Below are 13,648 nucleotides of genomic sequence, written 5' to 3' on the forward strand. Positions count from 1 at the left end.
CTGCCGGCTCCAGCCGCGCTCTCCAGGCCGAGGGCAGAGCCGTGCGGGGCAGTCCCGGGCACACGGGGCAGCCCAGACCCGCCCGGGCCGCTGAGGGACACGGGCCGCGCCCCGTGAGGGCGGGGGCCGGGGAGGCGGTGCCGCAGAAATGGCCGGCGCCGCGCGGGGCCGGGGCTGGGCCCGGGGCTGTGGCCGGGGGCGGGCATGGGCGGCGCCGGCTCCGTGATGCGGCTCGGCGTCGCCGCGCTGCCGCGGGATCGCTCCTTCCGCCGCCTCTCCGCTCGGGACGAGCGCTGGGAACCGCCGCCGCCGCCGCCGTCGCCGCCGCGGGCCGGGGCCATGTTGGGCGGCGGGGCCAGGGCGGCCAAGCCGTCCTTCGTGTCGTACATCAGCCCGGAGGTGCGGGGCCGGGCGGGCTCGGGGAGCGGGCGAGCGGGGCCGGGGCCGGGGCTACTGCGGGGCTCAGCTGCCTGGGCTGCCCCGGGGGTGAGCGTCGTGGAAAAGGGCTTAAAGAACAGAGCTGTCTGGTCAGCGCAGTTGTTTCTGTACGCCCTGGCCAGCTGTCGGGCTGCGGATGTTCGGCCCGTAAGGTGGGACTTTCCGAACCTGTTGTTCTTATTGTCCCTGAACAGCATCACTTCACGTTCTGCTCGGTGAGCTCCTTGCTATCAGTTCCGCCGCGGGAGAGCCCTGGATATCCTTCCTTAACAGCTCGATGTTGAGTTCTTGGCAGTGTGTATATTTCTGTGTGTATCTTTGGTATTGTTCTGCCTGTTGTCCTTTCACTTATTTATCGAAACTTATGCTGACGGTTTGATCAAAGTGACCTTAGGCTCAGTTTGCTGAGGTCATCTTGGTAGCACATGGGATTAGGTCAGTATTGTTATTCTGTATTCCATCATTCTTATTCCTGGTAAACAGCTGTTTTCTAGGAAAAACGTTTGATTAATATGGGCCATAAGTGTTGGGGATTTTTCCCCTCTTAGTTCTTTGTAATCTGTGTCAAACTGACTCTTCGTAATCCTTAATTCTCTTGAAAGCTTTCTAAGGAAGAGATTTTTGTCAATTGTGTTAGTCAGTGCGGAGTCTATCACTGATAGGACCTTGGTGAATCTGCTGTTTTTATTTTACACTAGGTCTGAAAGAACAGTCAGAGTTGTTAGGGCCAAAATCAGCTGCGGTATTTAATACTCATGTCCTTAGTTGGTGATAGCAAATCCGGTTTTATATGTTTTTTAGTCCTGGTGGCTTATAGTTTCATCAGTTTGCTTTAAAAGTTTTATCTCTTTCTTGTATTTCCAAGTGAGAACAGATGTAAACGATAGGTACAAATATTTCTGGAGTCAGCAAGTATATCCCTGTCTGAGGTCACTTTTTCACCTTTGGAAAGTACCTTGTACAAATATACAAGGAGCTGGATTTTGTGAAAGAAACAATTTCACTTGATGAATTTGCTGGAAGATATTTCATCATTTAAATGAGTATGGTATTTGACTGAAGCTTGATAGAAAAAATGGTTGGTTGAAAAGAGCACGAGTAAATATATACATAGTGCAGCAAGATACCAAATAAAAAGAGTCCTTTAATTTGATTTTTGAGTGTAGTGATGTAATGCTTCAAATATGATCCTGATGGCTGCAGGAAGAGTAACAATGGTATTTAACACTGGAAGATGAGGCTCTTTATGAAATATCCTGATTCAGTAGACATTGCAGTCATTAACTCTTTACATGTTCTTGCTGCTTTTAAGCCTCTCCATATTTTACTTAAATCTAAGAATTTAATGCACTCTTGCAGCAGGACCTTCCTGTTATAGACTTCTGCCATAGAATGGGTGTCCCTTTTGCACTTTCAAAGACACAGTGAAACTGATGTGATTAGCAAGTACAGCAAGTTTGACTCTGCTGTTAGCAGCCTATGCCTTAATGGTTACACAGGAAACTCAAGATTTTAGTGGCCTTTATGAGAATTAAAAATAAAGTTTTAGGTACATAATGAAACCTGTGAGGCTGTTTTGGTGTCTAGAAAAAGCATGTTGATTAAATATTGTAAAGTAAGCAGAAGTAAGCATCTCTCACAGAGCTGCATGCACCCAAAAAAACAACTTCCTGAACACAGGTTTCCTGTACAAGTTAACTTTCATGTAGTTGAGTTTTAAAAGGAACTAGACCGATAAAACAGTGGAAATTCTAATTCCTCTTATGTGGAACATAGTTTAGTCAACTGGGAGCTTTCATCAAGGCATTTTAAACTTGCAGGTGCTTGGGGAAGAAGTACTGGTAACAGGTGTGATGCTTCCTCTGGCAGGCTGTGTCAAAAGGTGGGAAAGAGCAGTTCAGGGACTTGATGAGCTTGAGATCAATTGTGTAGGACTGGAGTTAATGGTGGACTTCTCCATGAATTTGCAGAGCCTTGCCTTGAATCTCTTTGCACTTCCAGCCTGAGGCAAGATTTCCAACGAGCCGCTGTTCGGTACAGAGCAATAGAGTAGTCTTAGCTGTAGCCCTCCCTTGCCTGCAGCCTCTCGCTTCTGTGGTCTTGTCCTAGTTTGCTTGGGAAGCTGTTTTAGGGCCTTAAACTGCTGCTTCCAGTTTAGGGGAGCCCTGCAATAGGCAAATTAACAGGCAGAGGTGAGTTTTGGTTTAGCCCCACCTTGTTCAGTCCATCTTCAGATACCTGAGGGACACAGTAGGCAATAGTCTGAAAAATAAGATGCAGTCAGCTTTAAGCTGCTGTGTGCACAAATTTGAATATGAAAAGAAACAGGAACTCTATTTGTGTGTTAATATATGACCAGATGGAAGCAAGGAGTGAAAATAAAATGCTGTTTATTAAAGGAACAGAAGTAATTTCTGCTGTGAAACCCCAGAACGTCTGGAAAAGCAGCGTTTTTAACATCTGACTAAATATAACCTAGTTAGGCTCTGCTGTATGGAACTGCAAATCAATCAGTGGTCTGTTGAGAGTGAGACCGTAGGATGTTGATATTAATGACATACTTCCCCTCAGGACAGGCTTGGCTACCCTGCAGGAAGTGGGGTGAATACTAGGGTATAAAGTCAATGTTTTGACATTTTAGATCACAGAATATGTGCCTGCAGTGAAACAAGAACCCGTGAATCACTTAATGATTTCTTACTCTTTCAGACTTTGAAAACTGAAGTTACTTACAGGTCAAACAAGCTAGACTGCATTTTCATAAAAATCTTAATTTACATTAAAAAATTAGATTTAAAATATGATTTCAAGCTTAGTTGGTGTTTTTGCATGGCTTCTTTACAGCTAAATCCTTCATATTCATTCTTATGTGATGTTTTTTCCTGTGTTAGCCTTTAAACTATGAAATAGGTTGTTCTGCTTCATGCTGTTTGTCTCTGAAATCTGGCGCACACCACAGACTGCTGAGAGTAACTTTCATACCTTGTGTGCTTCATTTCTCAGATCCTGCTCTGTTGTTAGCTCACAACCACCGTGAATACCTCTTGCTTGTAAATCTTGGTATGATATTTTGTGTTCTGTGGTGATTGGTCTTAAAATACGTCCCTCCTTCAAAATTGGCGTGGTGGAGTTGAAGGGTGGAATAAGGAATAGGAGTGGACAGATGGGCTGGCATGGGGAAAACCAGGCATTGATGTCAGTGGAGATGGACAGGACAATGTAAGGAAAGAGGAAAGGATAAGAGATGAAACAGACGGGGAAAACACGTGCTATGATCTAACAGACCTCTGGATAATGGAGCTGTGAAAGGAAGGAAAACAAGCAGTTAGAGATTATTCTCAGCAATGTTATTGAAGTGTAGTAAGTATATGCTCCAGGTTGTATGGCATACAGTGTGGGATTAGGCTTGTTTGACCAACAAGGAGTCCTTTGGAAAGTACCAGGTATGTAATGTGGTTTGTTTCTGAAGGCAAAGTAGGTACCCAGCATTTGCATGGGTGTTTCATCTTTTGCATGGAATTCCAGGTGAACTGTTCCACAAAAGTTTATTTACTCGCTGTATTCACTTACTGGAGCACCACAGCTAATTTGCAAGTATTTTGGTACACAGTTTGACTTTCACAACTGATAACTTTATTAAGTATACATTTATCTTTATTTCACCCTTCTTTTAGTGAAGTAAATATGAAAAAAACAGATGCTCATAGCAATCCTCACCAGGATGTAGCACTTCCCAGCACAGAACTTATTGTGGAAAAGTGTGTGAAAACATCAATGTATTCAGTGTTCTCGTGGCACTATTTGCTGTCAGTTTTGAAAGCTGTCAGCTATTTCAGACAGTAACCCTTGATACCCTGGAAGTGATAACTTGTTCCTTCATTATTTGAATATTTCAAATATGTTTTTTTTTCTCAGCGCATTTAGTAAAAGTCTTGTTTTTCATTGTCAGAATCAGCTGTAGCACAAATGTCCAGCTATGGATCAGTGGAAGCATTACTGTGGGGTAAGGTGGGTTCAGAGTTTACAGTTAGCAGCAGCAGACATGTATGCACGGTGCCTCTGCTGGGGTTGTTGAGCAACATCCAGTATCAGTAGGCATATACATACATATGTACACACATATATATATATATATATCTGTATGTCAATAATGATGAAAAACCCCCTAACAGATTCTCTGTCAAGATCTGGATTCTGGCATGCAGGGAATGCTTTTCTCTCTTTATGTATTTCCCGTACACAGTTGTTTACCTCCCTGTGGAGTGAGAGGAGTTGCTCTCTGTTGTGGTGACACTGTGGGACAAAAAGCAGAAGTCATTTGGGATTCCTTTCCTGCTCCAATCCTTAGGACCCTGTTAATGTAACATAGCTCCTACTTGACCTTGTTGCCCTAAGCTTTGTTGCCTCACTCATGCCTTCAGCACTTGGGGAAGACTTGTGACCCCAGACAAACTTGAGGAAAATATTTTCACCCCTTTAAATACACTTTTTTGGGTGAGAACTGACTGTAATCTCTGGGTGTTGCAAACTGTGCAGTTGTTCCTTATATTTGGGCAAAAAATAAGAAGAGAACTTTACTTAAGAAAAACAGTTTTTGGTTTTCTGTTAGCAAGAAGGAAGATGTATTATGAATTCATTTGGTGTGACGTGTCAGCTTGAAGTTTTGGCATGATTTGGTACTCTTTACTGTTAAATTCATAGTTAAAGAGCATTGCCATATTTCCTACCGTGGTTTGAGAGCCTGGAAGAAGGAATGTAGCACAAGGCAAGTGCAGAAGTGAGAAGCGTCTCTTAGAAGTTTCTAAAACCTTCAGTAGAGTTGAGGTCTTTGGCTCAGAAATTACGGAAACAAAGTTAATTTTCCTCATTTGCATGGTGTCCTATGGGTGACTGCTTTTAACTGTGGCTGGTAGTAGGGCTTCTCACGTTATATATTAAATAAAAAGTGACTAAATGCTGCTTGGGTCATTCAGAATAGGGGAGCTACAGATGAAAAACTGTCTAGAGGCTTGCAGGCTTTCAGTGGTCACATGGAAAGTACTTGCATGCTTAGCTTCAACAAATGGTCAGAGGGTGGAGATTTCTGAGGTCCAGATGTATTCAGTGGCTCGCAGAAAGGGGCAGACTTACTTCTGCTACTTCCCTTTCTTTTGTTTCATCTGACCTGTTGATGAGCCAGTTCTGCTAACAATAGGCACTAACAATAAAACCAAATGTAGGACAAGTGCATACGTCCCAGCTGATTTTACAAACCAAATTACCTCACCGTGTTGTCAGACAAACCAGGGGTAAAGGAGTGAGTGGGTGACTGTGAACGTGTGACTGATTAAAGGGGTGTTGAGCAGCATGAATTGAAGTGTCAGCAGGCTCTTCAGTTAGTGGTAAGATCTGTGTTGCCCAAAAACTTACATTCATTATAAAAATAGAGTTGAAACAGAGTGGAGATGGCAGCTGAAATTACATGTGTGCTCCTACACAACTTGAACTGACTAATGGCGAGTTAATTTTTCTTGTGGATCTTTACCTTCTCACTGAAAAGAGCAAATACAGAATGTGACAGTTGCAAAGTATAATGGTTTTTAATACCCTCCCTAGGAAAATGAGTGCAGCAGCATGGATTCTTCAACAGGGCGCATGGCTTGAGGTCTAGCTATCTCTAGTATGTATGTACTAAATCCACCTTTAATATGTTTATAAACTTATTGTGGGACTGTAAATGTTGAATTTCAAATAGAACTCTCCTGGAGACTTAGGTCTTGGAATCCGTTGAATGTTCTAGGAATTCTGCCTATGATAGGCACTTCAGTGTCTATAGGCTTTTTTCAACAAAGTGAAACTGGATTTTACAAGCTAATCTCGGTGTTTGTGATCTCGTATTCTGCTGTGATGCAATTTAAATTTCTAACTTCGTTCAGAAGATAACAAATTTTAACTTGTAACCAATACCCAAACCACTTGTTCAATATTATTTGCTGTTGAAACTTGTTACAAAAGCTTCATTACATTTTAACAAATGGGTGTAAGCTCAAACAACTTCTTTGGGGTCAATTTTTTTTTCCTTCGGTTCTGCCAACGCTAGCATAAACTGGTGCTCGTGGCAGTAAGCACTAACAGTGTGTGTGCAGGAACAGTGGTTATTACATTCTTTAAGGCATCTCCCAAAGTCACAGTTGCTGGGAAAGCACCTGGCTGGTACAACTGCTTTGCTGTTCCATGGAAATGATTGTTGGCATGCAGTTTTCTGAGCAGTGTTGCATGTAGCTGGTCATGAAGAGTGATTGTATAGGGCAGAGCTGTCAGAGGCACTTGTAAACCCAAAGTTCAGTTTAAAGCTACCAGTGGTGAGGAGACAACACTGGGGAAAGGAAAGGTGTATATATTTCTCCTCTAAATGCAGAAGTATTCAGCTTAAGTCATAGTAACGTTTTTACTAACTGTTTTAGCTGACAAGTCTGAACTTTGATTAAATATTACTTTTACAACATCCACACTTAGAAGACAAAGGCAGCAAATTGTGATTTGTTTTATTTATTAGCAGTTGGCTGTAGTTATGGGCTTCTTTCCACTACCACTTTCATTTTATAACCTTTTTCTCTTTTTGGCCTATATTGAACTTCTCTGTTGTTCTCATGACGTGGTTTCCTGGTGGTTTTAGCTTTGCTGTGCAGCCTTCAAACTTAGTTCTAGGTCTTCTGAGTGTGGAGAGCAAGTGTTTATATGAATGGCAGAGGCTGTTTATTTTTATACTCTCAGGGGCTTTTGTTCCTCTGTATTTATCCAGCAAAATTATTATTGCTTATATCTTCTTTTGATTGCTTGCCTTGAATTGCAGTAGCTGACTCTGGATGCTGGTGACAAACTAAAATTAGCTTGCTTACTGCTGTGCCCCCGAGGGTGGGGGGCATTCCAGTTAACTCCTGGTTTTCCAGAAATGCTCCAATGCATGCAAAGTGATTTGGGCTTGGAGGAGGAAGTTTTGAACAGGCTGAGCAGGAAGGGTGTAGCATGTCCTCTAGTTTAATAGTCTTTTGGCTGGAGATTTTTGCCCAACTGTCCGTGCCTAAAGGCTAGAATAAGTGACACAGAGAATTTAATATATTTGCTTTATGCGATTTGGGTCCAAACTGAAGGATATCCTGTCACCAGGTTTTACCTCTTTGCTTCAAGGTCCTGAAATACCTTTCCATGTAGTCATGCTAGTGCCGTTTGTGTAACTTTTGTACTTTGGTTGAAATGATGTGTATAAAAAGTCAGGAATAGAGAGTCGTGGATGAAACTTGAAAAACTGAAGGGTACATTAGAAACAATAGGGTGTCATACATGGAAAAGCTTATGAATGAGCTGGGAGATGGTGCTGTAACACTAAGTTTTTGCTTATCCATTTAGGTGTGCTGACAGAACTTAAATATTGGTAATGTTTTATTTCTGTCTGCTATACAAATAGTGCTTTTATTTTGTGTGTTCACAAATACATGTAACTGACACAGTGGATGTCAAAACAATTACTTAGGAAATAGGCTTCTGGCATTAATTGGAAAGATCAAATTGCAGATGTGTACTCCTTTTGTTTAGGAGGCTTTCTTCCTTAAATTTAATTTGCCAGAATGTGAGGAATTAAAGTGGGAGGATGTAGTCCTTTACAGCGTGTTGAAGGTATGATCTTTGTAAAGTAATAATTAATCTTTCTCTCCTCAGGAAATACACATAAAGGAACCCATAGAAAAGGAAGTAAATCCTCGCTTATTACCAGGTAACCATTGTATATTACTAGACTTAAGTAAAAAAAAGTGATTAATGAAAAAGACTTAAATATTTCCATGTCTGCAGCCAACACTCATGTGACATCAGTGTCACAAGTAGTAAAATACAGGGTTTGGTTTAACAACTCATCAGGTTGAAATGTTTTTAACATCTCTACCTGCACGAGATGTTGAAAATACTCTAAATAAACAATTTTTTTACAGAGTAGAGTGTCCTCAGGTAAGCTGTATGTGGAAAACTGTCAATACTTGAATTTGCCCTACTTCTTGGAAGTTAAAGTTGGGTGGGTTTTGTTTGTTTGGAACTGAAGACAGGAACTAGAGGAAATTTACCTTGTACCGGCTTTGCCTCTACTGTGAGTTACTTGGCCTTCCAATGTTTCATATACTGTTAAGATTTTCTTCTGTAATTTGCAATTATTCCTTTTTAAAAAATATTTTCTGAGATAAGGAAAGACAAAATACATGTAAAAGTTTACAATAAATTAGTATTTTTCTTTTGGGTTTCCCATACTTTTTAGGAAGGACCAAGAGTCTGTCTGATCACATCCATTAAAACTTTACTTTCTTAAATTTGAAGTTCAGTTCCTGTGAATTCTAACATGAGAACTTAATTCACTGTTACATATGCAAACTTGTGTTTGAGATTTCCAAAATAGCCGTGGGACCTGTAAAATAGTCAAAACTATGAAAAAATAACTGTCATGAACCTGAAATAATGCAAATGTTTCAGCGTTCTTAAAGTTTAACAGTATGGGAGATTGGAATAATTTTCGTCTTGTTTATTGACTAGATAAACTGCTCTTGCTTTGTTTGAGATAACAATTGAAATAATTCAATTGTAAATGTCAGTTAATGTTGCAAGTCAGTGTTTCTTCTCTGCAGGGGAACTGCTGCTTTGTGAAGCCAGCACAGTGTACAAGTATATGCAAGAAGATGGGTCAAATCGTGGCACATATGGGAAACTCGTGTGCACAAACTTTAAGATTTCTTTCCTTGATGATGATTCTACTTCAGATGATAATGTAAGAAAACAAGTCTTCTAATTATGACTAAACAGGCGCTGCATAAATAGTCATATCTTTCCCTTATATAAAGATGCAGAATGAACGTAAGTGTATAAAATTTCCTAATGGGTGCAGAATGACTTCAGTCAGTCTGCATCTGCTCGATCCTTCCTCAAGCTCTAATGACTATTTTAAGCAAAGGCAATGCAAGCATTTATGTAGACACTTAGAATAGACGGGGTTCATAGCTCTTTATATTTTGTGAGTTGGTGAAGCTTAATTTAAAAGAACCCATTGTTTTGAAAACTAATCAACAATTTGTCTAAAGCTGATTTCAGGCTTTGTCTTGGTATTGTTTGTGGAAGTGTGACTGTCTCTGATGATGGATAACATCTGCCTGATTTGACTTTGGGCTGCATCTCTAGAATCACTTCAGACTGTACAAGACTGAGTAAGCTAGTACTCAGCAGAAATGCTCTGAAAAATTACGTGGCTCAGTAAAGCTCTGAATTATTTGATTCAAAGTCCAGTGTTTACTGGAAAGATTTGAAAACCTAGTGCTGTTGAGCTTGCAAACACTGAATAAGCTAAAAACTCCCGAATCTTAAAAATTATTTCATTCTTTTTTCCTTTGGTTTAAGTGCTCCAATTGAGCTGTCAGAGGAGAATGATAATGCCACAGTGCTTTTGATAAGTTTAAGCATTGAAGTAGTTTACTCCATTTAAGTGTTAGGAGTGAAAAGAGGATCTAGTGGCTCCCAAGTTCAGGGTGATCTTGACAGTTAAGGACAATGAGAATAATATGATTTGATACACGATGATTTTATTAAGATGTTTCTTGGGGTAAAATTTGACAAAGTTTAAACATTATACTAAGGCTTCTGCAGCCAAGTACAGATTATTGGACCTTCTGGAATTAATTACGACAAAGCTGCAGAGTCTTTTGACGTAAATTTCAAGTGATCTGTGGAAAGTTGGTAATGACCATGCTAATTTCTGTTCCATTGCTGGCTTTGAGCCATGGGTTTATGACATACCAAGTCAAATATATTTCTTTTAACAGAAGTTCAGTATTAGCTACCTGCTTCAGAGTACTGCAGACCTGGATGTAACTTGAATAAGGTTAACTCTGTTGACAATAAAATATAATTTGCTGATGTAGTGTGCATCAGGTGGTTGGTAATAATATTGAAAATAATAGTGTTTAATCATGGCATCGCTAAAATGCCCTGGAATTTAACTGAAGTTATAGAATGGTGGAAGTGAAGGGAGCTCCAAATCACTTCAAGTTTGATTACACAGCAGATAAGGTAATTGTTTTTTTGTGTGTGTCTTCACTTTACCCGGTGATAAATCTCACTTTAATGTTGGAATGTTCTTGGGATCCTTGTTCTTTTAAGAGACTTTGTATTTCCTGCCAGGTTCCCATAGCAAGGAAACTTGTCATAAAAGGGCTTGGATTACATGAAGTTACTGTATTTCCTGTTTACTGTAGTGATTCTAGTTTGAAAAGTGACTCTCAGTAGAAATGTATGCTTTGAAGCTATTTGAAAAGTAAAAACTGTATCTATATTTCAAGCATGGCTGAGACTTTAAACTATATTGTGTGTGTAACTTGCATCTGTCTATATTTTAAGAACTTTTCTTCAGTGTCTGTCTTACAGCACTTATAAGAATAAGAAGTAATGCTGATATTAAAACAATGTATGGAAAGCCTTTATTTGACAGAAGGTGGTACGGTAGTGTGACATTTCTTCGATTTTTTTTTTTTTTTTCATGTTTCTAGGAGCCACAATTTAAGAATAAGATTGTAGGAGAAAATGACATAACTCTGCAATGTGTAGATCAAATATACGGAGGTAAGTCAGCTTTCTACCCCTTGGGGTCTCAGAGTGCTGGTGCTCCTTGTACAAGCACATCCTTTTTAAAAAACCAGTAGATTTTTAAAAAGCAGCTGCAGTTACGTTTAATGATGAAATGATGGATAAGAAATTTATCAGAACCCAGTATTATCCCTCAAACTTGTCAAATTAATTTTGTTTATTAACTTGATTTGATTAATTATCTGCTGGAACAGACAAAATTATTCCTTCAATATGCAGTTCAAAGCAGAGAGTATGCTGTGAAAAGTCCCTAAACTTGGTAGACAAGGATCTTTCAATGTATCAACAATTTCTATAAAAATGGATGTATTCACTTCATTTGAGAAATAGCAGTACAGGTACCAAATTCTCAAACAATTCTTTTTGTTTGTCTAAGGGAACTTTGTTTTATAAGATTCATGACGTCTTCAGCATATTAAAGAAGATGGAAAAGGAGGTTTTAATTGCTAACTTAATTTAGTGCTTTGCATCAGATCTTAGAGATGTGCCAGTACTGCTAAGAAAGATAAGTGGGAACGGGACTGGTAATTTTAAGTAGGGGAAGGCTTTGTTGAGAATCCTGTTCTTGGACTGATTAAGAGTGTTCATAAATGGTGGTGTGGATTTGTGAAGGAGTGAACTGGGGCAGACCAGTGAAGATGGTTATGAGACACTTTAGTTTTATGTACACTGGCCCAGCTGGCAGCACTTGAAGTTGTGAAATGGTACATCCTCAAAGAGAAATGAGCAAAGGTTTGCCTTGGGGACTTCATGATGGTTAAAAAAATACTTCTAAGGAACTTAGAATGATCTCAGATGTGCAGGGACTTCCCCTTGGATAAAACTACAAAATTGTTCTTTATGTGTCTTTAAACTTTAAACTTAGTGTGCAGTTAGAATGCGAACAGATACAACCACTGAGCATCTGGTTTGCTGCAAATTTGTCTTTTACCTTGTATGATGTGATTTTATAGGTTTTAAAAGAAAAGGTTGTGAGTATTAGCACAAGAGCTTGCCAGCCTTGCTTGCCAGTGTTGTAGGATGCTTGTTTTATCTTGAGAAAACGTGGGCTTGAATTAGTTTCTTGAGAATTCCAGAAAGTCAGTCAGGGACATCTTTATCCATGTACAAGTACCTTTTTGATATTTACTTTGCTTTTTAATTTTTTCAGTTTATGATGAGAAAAAGAAGCTTCTAACAGGACAGCTAAGAAAATATCCAGAGAAGTTAATTATCTGCTGTAAAGACCTTAGAGTATTTAACTTCTGCCTGAGATACACAAAAGAAGAGGAAGTGAAAAGAGTATGTATAGTAACTTAATTTGATTTTCTATTTTTAATTTGGTGTTGGGTGTTGTGAGGATGAGGGAAGGATGAAATTCACTGAGAGATCCCTGAAATTTGGATGTATTTTCTGATCATTTTCAGCTGAGACAAAGTAAAAGATTGATTTCACTAAACATTTCATTATGCATAGCAGTTAAAAGATAGGTGCAGTGGCTCTTTAAAGAAAACTGGAACTTGAGTATGCTACAGGAAATTAGCTCCAGCTCAGGCAAGCTGTAAAACTGTTCTATTTGTGACATGTAGTTTTGTTATATTTTAGACTCAATATAGTGTTCCTTTCTGATAACTTCAGGTTTTTTTGACAAGTTAGTGTGAACTCCGAAGTAAGAGTCCGGTAACTTTATTTAAATAAGAGTAATTCTGGAGGTTGAACATATATGATACTACTTAGGCAAAGTAGGTACAGTGTTTTGCAGACCATAGGAAAACCTTCCTAAAAGTCAGGTTTCAGCTGTTGGGGATAGAACTCAAGAACTCATCAGTTTTGTTTAAAACCTGGATGGAGAGGTTGGTTTAAAAAAAGGCTTTTTTTACACTGACAGTCTTGGTGTGTTTGGGTGTTAATTTTTGGTCCTTTTTTAGATCGTCAGTGGTATAGTTCATCATAGCCAGACTCCTAAGCTGCTTAAACGTTTGTTTCTGTTCTCTTATGCATCAGCTGCTCCAAACAACACAGGTAAATGTTTTTGTGGTTTTTTTTAATCTGTTGCATAGTTAATTCGTTAAGCAGTCTGGAAGGTCTATAGTTGAGTTTGTGCTCAGCTTATGCGTCTGTCCTGCTGGCCAGTAGCCTCAAAAGATTTATTTTTCTTTTGTTGTACATTGTTAATCACGCTGCTAAAAACCTCTGAGTTGTCTCCTGTTGGTTTTGGTGTTGTTCAGGAAGTTGCACAGGAATTTTCCAAGCAGGAATAGCATCCCCGGATTGAAAACTTACTGTGACTAAAATGTGCAAATGCTTCTCATTTGGTTCAACTAGAAAATACTTTGCTTGTTTTATCAGTGTGGTTTTTCTCTGTTACTGCTGTGAACCAGACTTCCTGCTCTTAATTCTGAAATGACTGCATTTGCAGTGGCATCCTATGAGAAAGTATTTCCCCTTTTGTTCTTATTTGCAAGCAATATGTTACTTCCAGGCAATTGCAAAAAAAGGCATAGGTTTGCAAGGCATCTGGTTTCCTCTTATATTTGACTTATTACATAACCTTCCCACTTGATCAAAGTTGGCTGAATAA

The 13,648-nt window shown here is 39.5% G+C and overlaps 1 protein-coding gene across 1 annotated transcript in view; it reads left to right on the top strand.

Annotated features, from left to right (window-relative positions):
• The first annotated feature begins 225 nt into the window (after positions 1-225).
• MTMR12 (myotubularin related protein 12) overlaps positions 226-13,648 on the top strand; it is a 32,968-nt gene continuing 19,545 nt past the window's right edge. The window contains exons 1-6 of the mRNA XM_014875500.2: positions 226-399; positions 8,134-8,188; positions 9,084-9,223; positions 10,992-11,064; positions 12,239-12,369; positions 12,996-13,089. Coding sequence (XP_014730986.2) covers positions 226-399; positions 8,134-8,188; positions 9,084-9,223; positions 10,992-11,064; positions 12,239-12,369; positions 12,996-13,089 — 667 coding nt within the window. The remainder of the gene's footprint in view (positions 400-8,133; positions 8,189-9,083; positions 9,224-10,991; positions 11,065-12,238; positions 12,370-12,995; positions 13,090-13,648) is intronic.

Source organism: Sturnus vulgaris, chromosome Z, assembly GCF_052056855.1.
Source record: "Sturnus vulgaris isolate bStuVul1 chromosome Z, bStuVul1.hap1, whole genome shotgun sequence".
Lineage (NCBI taxonomy): Eukaryota > Metazoa > Chordata > Aves > Passeriformes > Sturnidae > Sturnus > Sturnus vulgaris.